Genomic DNA, 18,909 nt, shown 5'->3' on the forward strand with positions numbered 1-18,909 from the left:
AATACAATATGCACTTATCAAGTTATTCGCCATGCAACTTCTTTTTTTTTTTTCTTCCATACCTTGAATTCTGCTTGTGGTTAACATTAATCAGGGAGAGAATTATTCATTTTTTAAGTATTTATCGAACTAGTAAGAAAATACCTGTGTTCTAGTGTTTGAAAAGTATTCCCTCTGGTATCACAAACGTAATTGCGTACAAATTGTGACGTAAATCCGCCTGTTGTTTAACTGTTTGACTGTAGGCAATTTTGAGGGCAAAACAATTCTGTGTAACATACAATCTAACACCAATCCATGCTCATCCCTGGTACATCATTTTGTCACTATTTCAGTAATGAATCTTAAAAATATTCTTTTACCTACCACCATTGTTTATGTTTTTTTGTATCATTGAGTTGTTTCTGTATTTCTTTGTTGAACAGCGAGCATACAACTGAAAACGAATTTCATTTACTGTGTCCAATTCAGCTTTCATTAACAAAGACTACTTAAAATGTTCTCGATTTTTATCGACCACATTACGCAGAAAGCCACGCTACATGCCGTGCAAAGCGGAAAGCTCCTGACTTAAGTTCTTGAAAGCCAAAAAGGACAGCAGCTAATCGGGATAAACGTAAGCAGTGCGTCTTTTTGTCCGCAATTTCAATGGCGAACCAAAGCAGTTAAACACCGATTAAATCAAGAAAGATTAACGGTACTATTTATCAAAGGAATCCAAAGAGCGAGCCATTTGCAAATAACTCAAGTCCTGCTAACGGCTCATCTTTTTTGCATAAATTCATGTATGTCTGTAACCCAGAATACGACCAAACGGGCTAATGACTTCTCTGTGAATTTCTCAGCAGTTGAGAAGCCATCCGAACGTAAAATCGGCAGATCTGAGGTCCAAATTCTCCTGGGAATATCAAAGTTTTGCAGTGTCCCCAGTTCGTGACCAATAACTGAAAAAACAACTTGCTTTCTCTTTATCTGTTGTTATTTGAAATACTGTGGTAGTTAAAAGATGATAGTTCACAAGCAAGTCATCGATTTGGAGAATCAATATAATTCACTGTTTGTAATACTAATTGTTAATTCCTTCAACAGACAAATGTGTTTCACAACACCTATATTGCCTAAGTGTTATTTTGGCTACCAGGCTTCCTGGCTTTTTAACTTTGATGAGCGCATAACATCTAGAGCCTATTTGTAGCTTTAATCTGGCATTCTAGCTTTGCAAAGGCTAAGTTTACCTCAACATCCAGATTTTCCGAATGATATTCTTGTAAAATATAGATGGACACGCACAAATAGCACTGCCGCAATTTGTTATTACGGTAACACATAACCACCCAGCATTCCTTGCGGCTCACCAACTTCACTACTGGCTCCCAGATCCATCCGTCAACTTTTCAGGTGGAACTGGGACCGGAAAGGAAGGTGACTGCTAACCTCTTTTGATAACTGAAGTGCTTCTTAACGTTACAGCTTTTGCTATCCTTCAATCGATCTAAAAATATATATATAATAATAGTAATAATGATAATAATAGCAAAAATGGTAATGGGAACAATTGATTTTACGACGAAATGAGGAATGACGAATGAACGCACCAACGAAAGAGCAAACTAACGAACTGACGAACTGACGAACCCACGAACCCACGAACCCACGAACCCACGAACCCACGAACCCACGAACCCACGAACCCACGAACCAACGAACCCACGAACCCACGAACCCACGAACTGACGATCTCACGAACACACAAACACACGAACTAATAAACGAACAGGCGGACGAACGAACGGACGGCACACGAACGGAAGGAAATTAAAATCTAAGGAGAAAAAGAACCCTGTATCATTATATCCCCGTGTTTGTTTGTTTGTTTTGTTTTATTTTGTTTTAACTCTGAATATGGCACTAAATTCGAAGCAGATACCAGCTTACCTGAGTCGTCACATATCAAACTCACGGGGTACAAATACCCTCTTACTGAATTTCGTGACCACGCCCACTTCATCGGCCCACTCAAATCGAGTGCGATTTTTGGATGTTATATCATCTTGCCGACTCTCTGTATAAAAAGTTAACAATGTACCACCGAAATATTGAACTATAATATCATGGCTTTCCATTTTGTGTATTTTCGTACTACAAAGTAAGTTTTTCCCTCGTCATTTTCACCTTTTCCCGAGCGAGTCCGTCAAAATTAAGAAGGCGTTCGTGGTCAAAACAAGACCGAGCAAGGAGTCTTGGGCGATTTCTCTCTTACGCAAGCGCAAATTGAAAATGTACCGCCAAAATCAAAGAGAGGAACAAATTTCCTTTGTTTTGATATGTAAATTGTCGAACAAGGAGCAGACTGAACCTCGTCAAATGGCTAGTCAAAACAGCCACACCTTCCTCCTTTTGCTCGTTTCCTGTTTTATAAGCGTGAAAGCAGTGGGAGAAGAATCGGGTAGCTCGGAAAGCGCTTCACCATCGTTTACTTACGAGATAAACAAGTAAGATTTGTAAAGTTATTTTCCGAAAAAGTCGGAATAAATACATTTTTTCAGGTTAGATTGCTGTTTTTACCCTAAACGTCGTCCAATAAAAATTTTTGTTGCAGCCTACTAATCTATACAATTTCGAAGGAAAATTAAATATTCAGATGCTTCACCGTCCCCGAAGGGGGTTCTGTCCTGATGTATCGGTTCACAAGGGAATTACCATCGTTCTCTCTTTGTTTAGGAGTTATCGGTTAGCTATTGTGTATTGTTTGGTCTTTTGTATTGGCTCTTGTGAACCGGTACACGGGGACAGAACCCCGAAGGGTCTCCACTCATCGAAGCGTGTATTGTAGCTAATGTAGTGAATTTTCAGTCTCTTGTTGGGTTTGTCAACCTCCGTGACTTCAATATCATACAATTTTGTATCTTTTCTCTGTGAAATGACCCTTTTAACAGGGGTGTATGCTGAGTATTCGTTGCAGAATCGCTTTGGTTCTCTTATCTGTCTCTTTGGCTTGTCCGCCATTTTGAAAATTTGCTCAGGAGGGCATCTGGGTTAGCGGCCGCGCCAGGCTGGAACCGACAAAAACAAATGTTCATCGCAGTGGGGAAACAGTTTGATATGTTGAAAGTCGGCGAAACATTCGATATGGCTCGAGGCGTGGTCAATCTAGGTGCTTGATACAAAGGCCGTATACCACTCGGGTAACTGTCAGGTGTTATTAACTGTATTCCCCGCTGGACCATCTCCACATATACCCAGGAGTATGTCTGTTCGCCTTTTTTAAGGTTGAATTTCTGATCCAAATAGGAGAAACTACATAAAGATAAAAGTATTCGTTTTCAAAGTTGTACTGAGTCAGTTTGTCATGCCGTTATTCAACTTGGTATAGCATAACTGAATAAAATCTCACATTTTGATTGGCTGACGAAGCGAGGTATTTCGCGTAGAATTGCGAATTGAAAACGAGACAAAGTGATATGTTTCGCATTTACATATACCTAAAAACTACCGTCAAATTGCTGTTTTCTTTTTTTTTTTTCTTATTTTTATTCAATTATGCGATTCAAGGAAAATCCATTACTGACACGTGAATTCCGCGCTCAATTGCACCTAAAAAAAAAACCGATGTCGGTCTTCGCTTGCAATTTAATGCGTAATTCCCTATGGTTGTTGTTCCAAGGTCTAACATTATCGAATGCTCATTATCAGTACCCTTGGAAGGATTAACAAATTACACGCGCTAGACGAATTCTTGTATTGTTCACTGTACACGCACAAACCAAGCGCGCGAGACTGCAGTAACATTCTCGTATCCTCCGCTCTCGTCTTCAAAGCTGGCCAGGCAAAGTGCTATATTTCCCTTTATCTACAAGTGAAAACTAAACGAAGCAGATTTATTGCCAACTACCGTTCTTGAGCTTCAGGGTAGCTGTTCATTTCGTTTTAAGGCGCTATACTTAGTAAATAAACCCTTCGAACGGCTGGTATGGCGGCTGATAATGTCCGCGGCTGAGAGATTATCCGAAAAATGAATATTTGGCCGAGAACCGAAGCTTCGAGGGCAAATATGAAATTTTGAGGACAATCTCTCAGCCGCGGACATTATCAGCCGACATACCAACAAGCCAGAACGGGGTTTATATATTTTATAACCCTCCCATTAATTTTCCCATCGCAATTAAACTGCGCGTAAACACAGTAAAAAACCCAGTGGTGATCTGGTGGCGAATGCGCGTGATTGACGCAAGCAAGCAAAAAAAAAAACAGTTTGGTTTCCTTCCATGTAAATAGGAGAACGGAAAAGTTGAAACTCTTGTGTTGACTAGGTTTCTTTTTCACGGAAAAAATCGAAGAACAAATATCGACGCAGACGGGGGTTATTGCGTGATAACTGTCCTGTGATTTTGCACCACGTGACGTAGAGTAACCAATAAAATCGCGCCAAAATGAATGGGTGGGTTATAAACCAAAATACCAAACATTCACTGACACAAAATTAACTGAAGTACCATAGACATGAAAAAATTACTAGTATACGACATACAAAACCACCAGTGGGGCGTCAAATAACAAAACAAAACGAAACAAAACAAAACAAAAAAAAAACACAAAATTGGAGCATTGTGAAATCTTTAAAAAATTTACTGAAGCCTTCATAACAATTAATTTTTATGTCATTGTTTTTACATTTTTGTACTCTTAGATTAACTCGTCTTGTTCGGAGAGACAGCACAAAGAGACAGTAGGAATTGCAAGTAATATCGATCGTTTGTGCTAGAAGACTGATTGCATTTCTCAAGTACTCTAGTGCAACTGTTAACGATGCCACCCTATGAAATGAAATTAAAGCATACGACTTAATTAAATTATCATTAACAATTAACTTTCGTTCACTCGTCTACCTTGCCGCAGATTGTCATCGCAGCCAGTTGTCAGTGAGATCAACTACTACTATGAGTCAAAGATCCAGCACCTAAAAGGAGCAAACCCGAAAAGGTGGTGGGACGAAACAAAACACCTGTGCGGCCTAAAGACCTCGAAGGATTCTCTGAACTGCCTTTCAAAGAGCAAGCCAATGCCATCAATGCCGCTCTTCTCGAACCACTGGAGGAGTATAAACTACCAGCTCCTCTTCAACGGGTTCCTCTCAAGTCCGACTCACCTGAGATCTTAAGGGTAACCGAACAGCGCGTGCAAAGAGCACTGGATGTCCTCAATCCAAGGAAGGCCTGCGGACTGGACAAAACACCTAGCTGGCTGCTGAAAGAATACTGCAACCTGGTGGCCTATCCCATCACGGAAATCCTGAATGCCTCCCATGCTGAAAAGCGCCTTCCTGCCATCTGGAAAATGGCGGACGTGACTCCCCTTCCCAAAAAGAAACCAGTGGTCGACATCCAAAAGAATTTAGACCGATATCCCTGACCCCTTGTATTTCTAAAGTGGCAGAAGAGTTCATCGTGGATGGTTGCGTGAAACCTGCGGTCATGAACATCCTCGATGACAACCAGTACGGAACCATCCCAAATTCCTAAACTACAATGGCGCTAATTATGATATGCTGCACAGCTGGTCCTTGGGTACGGATGGAAACGGAGCCACCGAAGGAACATTATTATTGGACTACCGTAAAGCGTTTGATCAGTGAGAGATCATAGTATACTCGTTATAAAGTTGCGTAACCAGTGTAAATTACCAGCTAGCATTATCAACTGGATTATAGATTTTTTATCGGACAGATCTCAGCGGATTAAACTTGCATCAGAGTGTTTTTCTGAATGGGGCCCAGTCCCCGCTGGCGTACCACGGGGTACCAAGCTAGGCCCGTGGTTGTTCGTCCAAATGATTAACGACCTCGATACGAACGCACAGCAATGGAAATAAGTGGACGACACCACGGTGTCTGAGGTAGTGGTTAAGGGCGTAGAAAGTCACGCGCAAGCAATAGCTTACAGAGTAATTGAGTGATCTCGCGAGAACAGGGTCCACTTAAACGCCGATAAGTGCAAAGAACTCAGGATCTCCTTTGCTAAAGAGCAAAAAGTCTTTGATCCCGTGATCACAGAAGGAAAGGAGGTAGAGTTAGTCACTAGTACAAAGCTACAAGGTCTTACAATAGCGAACGATCTAACATGGAACGACCATGTAACTGAGATAGCCAAAAAGGCTAGCAAGAGACTTTATTTCCTAACTCAGTTGAAGAGAGCGGGAGTCCCGAAAAAAGATCTTGCACTGTTCTACGTATCGTGCGTGAAATCTGTTATTGATTATGCAGCACCTGTCTTTTTTTAACGGTCTCCCCCAGTACTTATAAAGAAAGAGCTGGTACGGCTCGGGAAAAGAGTAATATCAATAATAACCTCAGGAAAGTGTAACTCGGCAATAGAGGTGGGGTTAACACCCATTTTGGAGCATTAATACGTACTATGTAGCAGGCTTTTTGATGACATTGTCAGTGATCCAAACCATAAAGTGAAGGCGCTCCTTCCACCAGACCATGTCAACTCACGCTATAACCTAAGAAGACAGCGCCTTTTTAATATGCCAAAGCTTTGCACGAACAGAACAGGTTATACGTTTATATTTTTGCGATGTCGAAACAGTCCGGGCTGTAGTTTTGTCCCACTTATATTCATGTTTTATATTTTAACTTAGTATGATTTCAGAGCTGAGCAAAGAGTTTCCAGCAGTCTGATTGGTCGAGCGGTTCCTTATATGATGCTATATAAACCGCTCCACGCGGTTTATATAAAATGTTAAAATAAAATGTTAATAAATGTTACTAAAATGCTATGATTTCAGAAATTCCAATGTTGTTCAGCTCTGAAATCATACTAAAACAATTATTCGCCTCAGGTTCGGTTAAGTCGAATAATCCCCTCGACTTCGTCTCGGGGATTATTCAACGATATACATCTCGCCTTCGGCGAATGATTGTTAAATATTTATATGAATACGTTATATAGATTTTTTTGATATTATCTTAAAAATCAGTTTTCGATTTATTATCTAGGATTCATTTGTAATTTTCAAGTATTATAAAGCTTTTGCAAATAATTGCATAATTCAGCCTTTGGCTGAGATGCAGTTTTACTAAACTATCCATCTATCTATCTATCTATCTATCTATCTATCTATCTATCTATCTATCTATCTATATTTTAAATGTTAAAAAGCCATTTTGATGTTTAAAATACTGCATGGTCTCACTCCCCCGTACCTGTCTGAAATGTTTACCCATAGCGCCTCTTTTCATGATTATGGACTGCGATCTTCCAGAATGAATCTTGCGCACAGATTTTTAAGAAACAGTTTTGCATTTACCGGAGCAAGAATCTGGAATGATTTGCCAAACAGTTTAAAGGAAGAAACTTAGGCAAGCTGGACTATTACTATCAGCACCAGCAAAACTAGTTCTAGAACATTAAGCTTTTTAATAGTAAATATATAACTTGTATTGCGTACGAATTTTATGTAAACCAAATTTTAATATTGCTGTATATTTTAATTTGATAAAATGCCGTATTTAAATAAAGGGTTCCATCCATCTACCAAAATTTGATCATCTTGAAAGTCTCTTCCTCTAGTATCTGATCCAGAATCTCCATGTGATTCCAAATGTGGCGGGGATTCTCCACAAAGTTAGCTCGGCGAGGTCTGTTTGACAAGTCCGCCATAAGTTTGCTTTGTAGCCGCGCGTGAAAACAGAGCAGCTCCAGTCTTTTCCAGTTCCCGCCCTGCAGTGCGCGCGCTCTATGACTTTTGATATCTGCCTCGTCAGAATCAGTAAGTTGTTCTACAACTCTCCTTCATGGGAGATCAGAAATAGTGCGTTTACCCCATAAAAAATGATACTTAGAGATCTGGCTTTTTATTTTTTAAGTGGATGGTGGAAAATTTGTTGTTTTGACACTACTGTTTACGCTGGCTGTATGTATGAGTACTCGTTCGGATATTTAACTCTAGACACTTAACTGAAAATCGCTTTATAACAGACAACAATTCAAATTATAAATAAGACAAAAACAATTAAATTCTGAAAAATTGTTTTTATTTACACCATTTTAGTCTCCGTATAGTGACACAGCTATGTCTATATACAAGCTATTCAACAAATTCCTTTTTTTTTTTCGTAACGAGATGTAACCTCATTCTGTTTGTTTGAAGTTCGTTGTTTTAACTAACAGTACCCGCGGTCGAGGTTTGGGTGCCAGTAACGGGTGGGAGTGGAAGGGCCGCAGGGAGTGATGGGCCACCCACATCTTGCTGCGTGAGGAATGTGCTATCTCCCAGTGCTTCCTGTGTCCGCTCGGATGGTAGAGCCTTTGAATGGGAATCCGGAGGCGTTGGTTCAAGAGCTGGTGCCTTAAGTCTAGCAAAAGAAAGAAGAAAATAATTTGGATATATCAACAAAGTTGAAGTGATGCAGTAAATGGTTTGAACCGGGGGGTAACATGTGAAGGTGTAGTCTGATCGTCCGGGTGAGTGAAGTCCTGAGAAGGACTGTTGTCGGTGGTGGTGAATGACGTTTCGACAACCTGTGCGGAAGTCATCATCAGAGTCAAGTCTCATCACTTGACTCTGATGATGACTTCCGCACAGGTTGTCGAAACGTCAGTCACTACCACCGACAACAGTCCTTCTCAGGACTACACTCACCCGGACGATCAGACTACACCTTCACAAAGTTGAAGTGGTAAATTGGCCACCGTAACGATTACAAAAGCTGACGTTGCGAGCGTAAGCCCTTCGTGGGAGCGAATAGAAGAAGTGTGGGTTGTGTGTGCTTTTAAAGGCAGAGAATGGAGCTACGTTATTGGTGGGAACATGGCAACGAGAAAAACAAAAATAAATTAGGGGAATGAAAAGCGTTCGTTGATCCATGTGGGATTTAGACTGCCGGTTTGAAAGATGAGCTTTTGTTCAAGATTACCAATAACGTAGCTCCATTCTCTGCCTTTAAAAGCACACACAACCCACAATTCCTCTATTCGCTGCGACGAAGGGCTAACGCTCGAAACGTCAGCATTTGTAATCGTTACGGTGGCCAGTTTACCACTTCAACTTTGTCGATATATCCAAATTATTTCGTTACTCCCACCGACGCGGCTCCAAACAGTTTCTTTCGAAACTATCAGCCTTTAAAGAAGAAAATACTCCAAGATGAACTAAATTCTCGAACCCCGGTCACTAAGAAGACACGCAGAAATATACCCTAGATTACATGTTGTAACGAACAACACGAACCGATATATGCGCAATACACAGAATTTTCCGAACCAGACAGGGAGCAAGGGAAAAATGTATTTACATTCGGCGGAACTAAACCATAAGTGGCTGTGACAAAGAATGTAAATATTTTCCTGGTGGTATGTTAGCACGTGGGCCGCTATGGCGTTAATTGAGTCTTTTGTTGTATAGCGTATTTGAGGTTTGACATTTGTAATGTAGTCATCTCAGCCCTCGCACTTTTCTAATTTTACGTTAAAATTTGATCTTGCATGTAATTAAGCTGTTTTACCTTTGACCCCCTGAGGTTGGTGCGCCTGCATTTGAAGGGGGAATACGTTCCCATTGGGTTTTTTTAATAAACCAATGGGAATACGTTCCCATTGGGTTTCCCATTGGGTTTTTTGGGTTTTCGTATCAGGCGGCGGCACAAAAACGTTTTAGCCCGAGAGGTGATGACTAGCTGTTTACTATTCTGTAATACTTTGTCGGACGGCATGAAATACTTGGGCTCCTAGTTCGAGCTGCACACCAACTTTAGTGTCTGAGTCATGAATTTAAATAGAAATAAAAGAAATGGACAAATGGTTGGATTTTTATGACAAACAAACAAACGATAAAAAAAAAAAGCCTCTTTACTTCTAAGTCCCTCGCTTCATGATACAGTCGAGTTTAAAGGATGGAAAGTGCGGCCATACGGTAACTTCGCTTCCCGTCCGTAATTTGCCCAGCTCTACAATGTGATACCGCCGCATTTCTTGCGCGTTCTATTGCCCTTATAAAGCAAAAACAGCAGAGTAGTGGAAAACAAAGGTTAAGAATTGTTTCGTTATTCTCGTAAGTCATATTTACCCTCCCGAAGGATAGTAGACAGTACCACGTAACGGAAACTTTACATGGATACCAACGATATCATCGAATAATGGCAAACATCGTACCTTCTCTTTTCTTTGAAACCATTCATTTTTGCAAACAACATCCTTAGAATCCGCTCGCGCTGTTCCCAGGTTAGCTCAGACATGTCAACTTTTCCTTGGACCCCAGTCCACCGTTCGGCCTCTTTCAGGTCGTCAAACACATTGTTTGTGCTGCTGTCCATTTGGCGGAAGGTCCTGACGCGCGGGAAATCACTGTGGCCAGCGTGAGCCTCGAGCATGCGCTGTTGATAGGCATTTTGTGCGTCTTTTCGATATTGAATTCTAAAGAGAAAAAGTCGAAAAATAAGGAAACGGTTTGAGACAAACTCCATTCAGTGAACACAAAAAGCACTTAGCTATGACATAGCTTAGCACACTTAGCATAGTTCACTTCAAGGAATTATCACGTGTTAAATTTTAAGCAGAAACCCAGTATTGACCACGTTCGTACACTAAATTTCAGACAATATCCTTCAAAACGATATTGTTTTGCTTTTTTTGCTCTTTTTATTTCTTATTTCTTATTTTTGAAGTTAAAACAATGACGACAATTTTTAGGCATTTTGTCACCGTAACAAATCATTCTTCGCTTATCTACATCAGGGCTACTCACTAACAAAATACACTGATTTTATTACACGACTCGGGCAGTCAGAGGGCCAATAACTAAAATCAACCAATAAAAATGCTCTATTGCCGGTCAATATTCTCTCAGTATTGGACCGGGCACTGTCCCGAATGGTCCCGAATGATACTGCACTTGAGTCCCTTTGAACTTCAGTCGTATTATAAATCTCTTATTAACCAAGCTTGCTCGGGACCGTACTGGAAGAATATCGGCCCTCGGTCTTTTTTGTACGGACCTCGCTGCGCTCGATCCGTACTGTCAAGATCTCGGGCAGATATTCTCCCAGTACGGCCCTCGCGCCTGGTTAATAAGATATATGTATTCTATACAGAATCTTCTGTATATTTAGCACGTTTTTTTCCTCCCTCCTATTATGTAAAGCAAACTTTGCCGTTGGAACGTTTACGCTTGAGATTTCCAACCAGATATTTTAAGTTCATCGTAAATGGTAACCCCTTCTTTTCATCGATTCTTGCCTTCTTTATTTTCAAATTTTCAAAAGCAGAAAGTAAAGAGAATTGACAGCTTTTTTTAAAAATAATTTTTAACATGCTGGTGCAATTTTCTTAGTAATCATAACGGTCGCAAACATTTCCCGCCATCAACACGTTGCCTCATCTAAGTACCTGTTTCGGATGATTTCATTTTTGACGTACTCCAGAGAGTCCAAGAAAAACTGTTCGACTTCCGTTCTCTACAGTATATAAAAAAATTGTTAGATACTCAGGTTAACAATACTGCTGAACTCAAACGCGTATCTGGTGTAACGTACTCTAACTTAATACATGTAGGTCAAAGTGAAACATTTGAACATGCGCAAATGATCTCACCTGATCTAAAATAGTTTTCGCCAATCTTTTGACACGATTCATCTCCTTTGTTTTAAGCTCCACTATTCTTTGTAGCCTCGAAATTTCAGCTCTGAAACAAATGGAGGGAAATCATTTCAAAATAAAGAAAAAGGAAACCATCGAATGAATAATTTACACTGATGGGTTAGTCATCTGCTTTGACAACAAAGTGTAAAAGGAAAAACCATAACAACCACACAAACAAACCCAAACCAAAAAATAACAACAACAACTGACATCGAACACAAAATTTAAAACACTCAAGCAGACAAATCCCTATCCTCAAATACAAAAGAAACAAAGAACAACCACCCCATAAAACACACACAGAATAAAGACTTACAAAAAAAACAAAGAAAAAAAATACAAATAAACGAGACTTAAAAAAAGACAAAGAAACGCAGTACGGAATTAAATGCAGTTCCCACTAAAGACACTGGACCGTATAGAATTTTAAAATGACTTCTTACCTACAACTTCTTGTTTCATACTCTGATTTCTGCACCAAAGACGCTCGTTCTGCCTCGAATTCACGCACCACGTGACTGAGAGATTTTTCCAATGTCTTCACTTTTTCTTGAAGCTAAGTTAGAGTATCAAAAGAGGACGTCATTCTACAGAAATTTCAAATGTAAATACACAATGTCGGTAGTCAACCTGGAATAAAGGCGCAAGAGAACTTAAGGAACCCTCATACCTCTTCAATTTCCTTTTTCTGCTGCTTGCTTTCAACAACTTTCTCTTGCACGATCATACCATTTAGCTCCTGTGTTTAACAAAATGTAATAAAAAGCGAAAAGGGTTACAAAACGTGTTTTTGTCTTCACAGTAGTCAGATCAGAGCAATACCAAATTTCATAGATACTGAGTGGATATCAAAGAAACAAACAAAACATTAATGAGACGAGAATATCCCAAACACGTATGAAGGATGCAAAAAGAAATAAAAGAAATAATGTAAAGGATACAAAAATAAGTAAAATAAAGAAAATAGACTGTATGTTGCTTCGTGAAAACCGAAGATAAAACCGCTTACTGGTAGCAAATACCCCGTATATCGATCATGATTCAACGTAACCTTAGTTTCTGCCATTCTTGCAAGTATGGGGGGATTTGCTTTGCGCACTCCGCTATAGTTCAATTTAAAGAAAATAACATTTTCCGAAAAGAAATTGCCCATTTCTTCAACTATTCTTACACACGGGGTCTATTTTCCCGCGCTTAACACAAATGGTGATATTTGTTGTGTAACTTCATCACCTCCGTACAAAATTCCACCTTCTAATTATAGAAAGTTGAAACGGAAATTTCACATTTTGCGTAGTTAAAGTTGACTCAACATCAAAACGTACCTTCTCAGATAAAAGACTGCTAGTCTTTGTACTCAAGGCTTGTTTTTCCTTTGAAAAAATAAGATGTAAACAAAATTATTTTGGAAATCAAGCATAAAAAAAACACAATCATGCAAGACATAAGAATAGAGAATTGTAGCATACAAGTAAACGTTATAATCGGGATTGTCATAATTCGACACCAAAGAAAAAAAGGCCTTAAGAATTTTTTCCACTAACTAATATTGTAGACGAACCTTCTTTAGTTCTTGTCCTTCCCTTATGTGAAAATCTAGGGCAGCATTTAACCGTACATTCTCTTTGTACACGGATCGTGTTGTTTCGTCAAGATTGCTAAAAATTCAAAGTAGAGAATGGCTCACACTTAATTGTAAATATTACTAATGCTAAGACTATTACATGTAACATCGATTTCTAGAACACCTTATGACATGTAATGTTAATTTCCTGAAATCAATGCAAATTTGGAAAATTGGCGTTATGATTTAAATGACCGTGAATATATGAAAGTCATATATGTGAGCTGCGAATGAAGAAATGAATACGAGAGCGATCTTCAGAGTAATGAATAACTACTTAACCAGAAGTGATAATATTAATTAAATCGCACGATTTTTCTTGGAATAGCGCGTTATTAATTAAATCGATCGTAGGGATACACAACTTCCATTTCCAGTGTAATCACCCCAGAAAATAGCATAGTTATTTTAGCACTTTGTTTTAATCAGAGGTGGAGATCAATCTGCATCAAAAAACAAAGCAGCGGACGCTCCAACTGGCGCGATTTTTAGCCTTCCTGGGTGAAAATTAATCTTTGATCTATCGAGCATCTTAAAGACGATTTTCAAGACGCCCTGAGGAACTTGACAAAGATCTTTGAAAAATTGTCAATACTCTTGCCAAGATCTTTCACTTTCTTATCATAAAACATTCCCATTAAATCGCTGAGGGCCCTAACAACGCTTAAACAAGATCCTTAAAAGGATCTTTTTAAGATCTTTGAAAGATCCTCATGAAGTACGTCCTTAAGGATCTTGAAGGAAGATTTTCGCAAGGATTATTTTAAGCTCCTGATCAAATCCTTGAGGATCTTTGCAAAGATCTTCATATGAAAGGAAGATTTTTTTCAAATTTTTGAAAGATCCTAGTAAATTTTTCCTCGAGGATCTTGAAGGATCTTTATGCAAGTCGTTGCTATAGAAACTTTATTTCATGCAGGATCCATTAGGAGCCTGAGGGGATCTTCATCAAAACCTTGAGGACCTTGACAAACGATTTTGCATATATACACATTTAAGATCTTTTAAGGATCCTTTAAAGATCCTTGTTTTTAAGGATTTTTGGCAAGTCTTCAACGATCCTCAAAGATCCTTAACAATTCTGTGAGACTTTTCACCATAATTTCCATGTTGGAGATTTTTGCCCTAGTAAATTGATACTTTTTCCCTAATTTTTAACAAATTATGTTTCCTTGTTGAAGTCATCCCAATTCCCCTAATTTTGAAATGTTAACTTGATCCCCTTTCTCATTTCTCAAATTTCTTCCTCCATTTGCATTTAAATGCAAGTCACCTTTAGGTGCAATTGTATAGTGTAAAACTCTGGGCTTTTTATGAGAAAACTCCACAGTCTTGAGTCTTACAATTTTTTATTTCATATAATATCACAGGATCTTGCTTAAATTTTTCAGCAAGTCAGGGCCTTAAAAACTGATAGTTTTACTGGACTCCACAAAAATTAAATTCTGTGTGTTTTACCTTTAAGATTACACAATTACTAACAGTAACTTAATCATTACTTTATCCAATGAGAGGGGGTAAATATATGCACCTACTCTGCCTCCAGTTAGTCCATATGCCCTTGAAAATGCATATATATTAAATACCTGATGGCCTCTGAATGAGCTCTCTCTGCAAGTTCTGCAATCTTTTTACTTGCTTCTTGCTGTAATCGAACCTTTTCTTCAAAAAACTTGTGTTCCATTTGCTGCAATGTGTCCTTGTGGTGTCTTTCTGTGGCAGACATGCTCTCCTTAATCTGCATGATGACAAGAGTAACAATTTACCATTTTTATGGACAACTTCTGCTCCAAAAACCATAATTATTGATTTGCCTGCCATTAAAGGATACAGTGATCGATGCATACACCCTGTTTGAGATTACAACTCTTGATCCATTTTAATATTCCAAGGAAGAATTAACTTAGAACCTTTCATTAAATTGTCTTCAAAAGTGCTTACTGAATTCTACGACAAAAACTGCACCATTTGGAATCTTGCATGGCAATTAGGTTACCTTTACATTCTATCTTGAAGCTAACTTTTAAGATAGATCAAAAAGAGTTTTACCTCATCTAGCTCCCGCTGCATTTGGGCTCTCTTCCGTCTGAATTCCTTCACAAGTTTTAGCTCAGACTGCATCAGTTTAACCTAACAAGATGTTAAAAGAATTTCTAATAAAGTTTCTAATTAACATAAAATGATTGTATTCTTATCTGCTGATTAGAAACAGCGTGCTTTATTAGATAAACAAATGAAGTACCTATATTGCACCACTGACCAGTTTGCACAATGGTGGACCATTTCCCAACTTCCCAACCCCTTTTTTTTTCTACCCACAACTCTTGGATTTTGATTTTTGTCTGTTTCAGTACTGTGATTACAAATTAAAGAAGAAAACCTGAACCAATTGTTTAAAACAACAAAGAAGGCCTTTAAAAATTTCTTTACCTCATTGGTCTTCTCTGCCAAAGATTCCTGCAGTTGGTGAATCTGCTGTGAATACTCATCGACCTACAAAAGAGTGTCGCAGTCAAATTTAAGAGTCTCTCTCAAAATTACAAGTAGTACGGATCAAGAAAGAGAAACATTATACAGTTGGGTGGCATTCAAAGTGCAACTGTCAAATTTCTAAGAGCCAGTTGTCCATTCTAAGATCAAGAACATCCTTACATTATGTATGTTCCTCATAGCACAAAAAAAGGATAGAATGGTAAATAAAATGTAAAGTATACAAATCTTGCAAATTATGCTTTGTTGTTCTCATTCTTATTATCATAAGATTGTACATAATAATAATGCTTTAGTTTCCTAGAAATACACTTATTTTGATTGGCTTGAGACTTTCCTGTGTCTCAGTCTGCTTCATGCCACGAGGAGCACTTTTTTTAGATCACAATGAGAAGTTTGTACTGTAGATGGTAGATAATAAGTCAATTAAAAATATCTTTCTCACAAGAGCTTGCCGTTCTTTTCGTGCCTCCCTCTTCACTTCCTTTAGGGCCTGTTGAAGCTTGGAAACCTGAAATTATAACATCAAAACCATAAATGATAGTCATTATATCGCTAAATTTAACAACAATTTGTTAGAACAACATTGCATTAAAATGTGAAATCAATAAAAGAAACTAATATAGATCTAGTATATTGTCTTTGGCTCTTCCTTCAAGACATCCATTTAAAAGTGGGATATAGGAACATTAATTCCAGCAGCTGCATTTGGTATCTAATTTTTCAATTCTCTGAGCACAGAATTTGCAGTTAGTGAAAAAGGATTAAAGTGACTTAATTGGTAAAAATGACCTGTTATCAACAATGATCTTTGCAATAAAACTTATATGTAGTACCTGTTGGAACACGGTTATAGTATATTAATAAGTTTGTTTTCAGTTGTACACAATAAATTGTTTTGTGTTTTGTTTTTCATTTTATTGCTTTTATATGTTTTAGTTCTTCGATGTTTTTTCTTTTTACCGGTACTACAATATAGTTTTCTGGATATTATATCTAATAATATTTCTTACCTGATCATCTTTCTTGCTATCTTCTTGTTTCAAGTAAGATATGACATCTAACGTGTCCTTTTCAGTGCTGGCCATTTGCATTTGTAAGATATCATTCTCATACAACAAATGCTTGGCATTTTCTCTGTTTTCAAAAATAGTTTTCAGATTAAGTAAATTGTAAAATAAGTGGAATTAATATTCAGATCCTGGGAGTGTCACAAGATTATAATAACACAGACATCTTTGAGAAGCACACAGTGGCTGTATAGTCAGGAGCGAGCCCTAGTTGAACATTATTTTCCTTGCTTATAATACTACCAATCACCATCTGAAGCCCATCCATATTTATCTCTAAAACAAAGGCTTTCCAGTTGACTAATCGATATTGTCAGCAAATTAAACTTAGAATTACATGTAGTTGCATATCTCTTTTTAAAAGCTGTCTACAATTCTCAAACATGTTTGTGTTTACTTAAGCTCTCTGTTGACTTTCCTGTAAAACTTAACATATTCTATTGAATGAACTGAGGGCTCGACACTAATGGTAGCCAACTAGCTACAGACTCATAGAAATTCAGATTTGGCTAGTGGTTTTCAATTTCCACAGGCCAGTTTGGCAAGTAAACAAACTGAAATTGTCATAACATCCACAATGTCACTGGCCACTTGGCTAGTACCGGTAAGTTGAAAAGTTTAGTGTTGAGCCCTGTGAACTGAGGTTTTTCAGAGGAAATAAGAGTGTGTTTTTGTATCTATAATATGTAAACTGCAGAATATAGATTGAACATATTGGCCTGCATGAGGATGAATTCACGTAATGTTAGGTCCCAAGTGGTTATAAGCACTCAGAACAGTTAATGCACAGTCAGGCCTGAATAACATTCTAGCTTTTTCACAAATCAAAAGCATGCAAGATAATTTAATGGTTTTATCAACTGAGTTGGCCTCTGTACATAGTTTCAATAGGTGATTTTTTGGACATTGGCCCTTGAGCGACATTGGGATAATGTTCAAAGCGTCGTCATGCAGCATTGGAAACTCGTTTCAGAGGCCAACTTACATTATTGACTGACAGCTGATAAAATCAAATTACAGAGTAAAAACCCATACCGATGCAGCACATATCCAAAGTTCCTACAAACTTTGTAAAAGAACTTTTTATAGATTAGTCAAACTCTATCAAGAAGTAATGCAAACATCAAGATGAGTATTACCTGTATTCTTGTCGAGATTTTTCCACAGCTTCCAATTTAGTTTCCCACAGCTTGGCATTAGCCATAGCATCTTTTAGAACTGATTCCTTCTTGGCCTTCTTTCCTTCTTTTTTACCTTTCTTCCTGTTGATTAATCAAACACTTTCAAGTTCAACCAGACAATTTGATGTTCAGGTTTGTAACACTTTCATGTCCATCCATGCTTTGAATTCTCCCAAACCTGTACAATTCTAACTTGATTTCAAAGCGCACATTTAATTTACACCGTGCATGTATCCATATGCCTACTTTGACATAACTCTTATGGTAAAATTTGTTTTATTTAAAGAAACCATTCAGAGGCTCCTACACGAATTGAGTACTTCAAGTACTCAATTCGTGTAGGAGCCTCTGAATGGTTCCTTTAAATAAAACAAATTTTACCATAACCCGTAATAACATATACATCAATCGATAAAATTTAAGTTTTGGTCAACTAAACAGTATAATTTTGATCTGAAATCGATTGAAAGTGTACTTGCGTTAAGTTTCATGCCAACTCAAAGAAAACTGTGCCTCTAAAGGTAAATTAATGACAAGCTCAATTGTACTAAGTACAAGAAATAAGGCAATGTTTTCCCGTCCTATCGTCTGCCGGAGCTGGGGTCGACGGTTAACTGACTAAAACGTAAATCAACTGCTATATTCTGTTGGAAAAAAGTGATTTTTCGGCGAAAAACGTACCCTCCCTTCTTCCCTTTTCCTCCTTTTGCTCCTTTTGCTCCTTTTGCTTTCTTTCCTTTTTTAGGCATTTTGTTCCTCGAAAATTAGGAAGAGTTCCCACCACGTAAACTAACTTCGGCCACAATAACTAACTTTCTCAAAATGGCTGACTCTTTTGGTGTACTCGTTTCTAGGCAACCTTTGTTTACGCTCTAACGAAGAACATAAATGTCTTCACTGGGGTAGGG

The 18,909-nt window shown here is 38.2% G+C and overlaps 1 protein-coding gene and 1 pseudogene across 1 annotated transcript; one reads left to right on the forward strand and one right to left on the reverse strand.

The window, feature by feature from the left end:
* The first annotated feature begins 5,419 nt into the window (after positions 1–5,419).
* Positions 5,420–6,599, forward strand: LOC148716222 (uncharacterized; annotated as a pseudogene).
* A 1,419-nt stretch (positions 6,600–8,018) lies between these two features.
* On the reverse strand, positions 8,019–18,842 carry LOC111339524 (basal body-orientation factor 1). Its single transcript, XM_022946201.2, has 15 exons — positions 18,683–18,842; positions 17,960–18,082; positions 16,764–16,887; positions 16,196–16,261; positions 15,691–15,753; positions 15,310–15,390; positions 14,847–14,998; positions 13,198–13,294; positions 12,962–13,009; positions 12,307–12,375; positions 12,080–12,192; positions 11,589–11,679; positions 11,385–11,452; positions 10,152–10,412; positions 8,019–8,356 (listed from the first exon to the last, which is right to left on the reverse strand). Exons 1-15 carry the CDS (start codon positions 18,748–18,750, stop codon positions 8,161–8,163), a joined length of 1,620 nt encoding a protein of 539 aa, XP_022801936.2. The 5' UTR covers positions 18,751–18,842; the 3' UTR covers positions 8,019–8,160.
* Positions 18,843–18,909: the final 67 nt, after the last annotated feature.

The sequence above is a fragment of the Stylophora pistillata genome, chromosome 14 (assembly GCF_964205215.1).
Source record: "Stylophora pistillata chromosome 14, jaStyPist1.2, whole genome shotgun sequence".
Taxonomy (NCBI): Eukaryota; Metazoa; Cnidaria; class Anthozoa; order Scleractinia; family Pocilloporidae; genus Stylophora; species Stylophora pistillata.

What these genes read in the sequence shown, in the direction of transcription:
- LOC111339524 (XM_022946201.2), bottom strand. Translation starts at nt 18,750, where the DNA reads ATGCCTAAAAAAGGAAAGAAAGCAAAAGGAGCAAAAGGAGCAAAAGGA. An exon ending in ATAGCAAGAAAGATGATCAG is followed by an intron (nt 16,262 to 16,763) that starts GTAAGAAATATT and finishes TTATAATTTCAG; the next exon opens with GTTTCCAAGCTTCAACAGGC. An exon ending in TGCAGCGGGAGCTAGATGAG is followed by an intron (nt 14,999 to 15,309) that starts GTAAAACTCTTT and finishes GTCATCATGCAG; the next exon opens with ATTAAGGAGAGCATGTCTGC.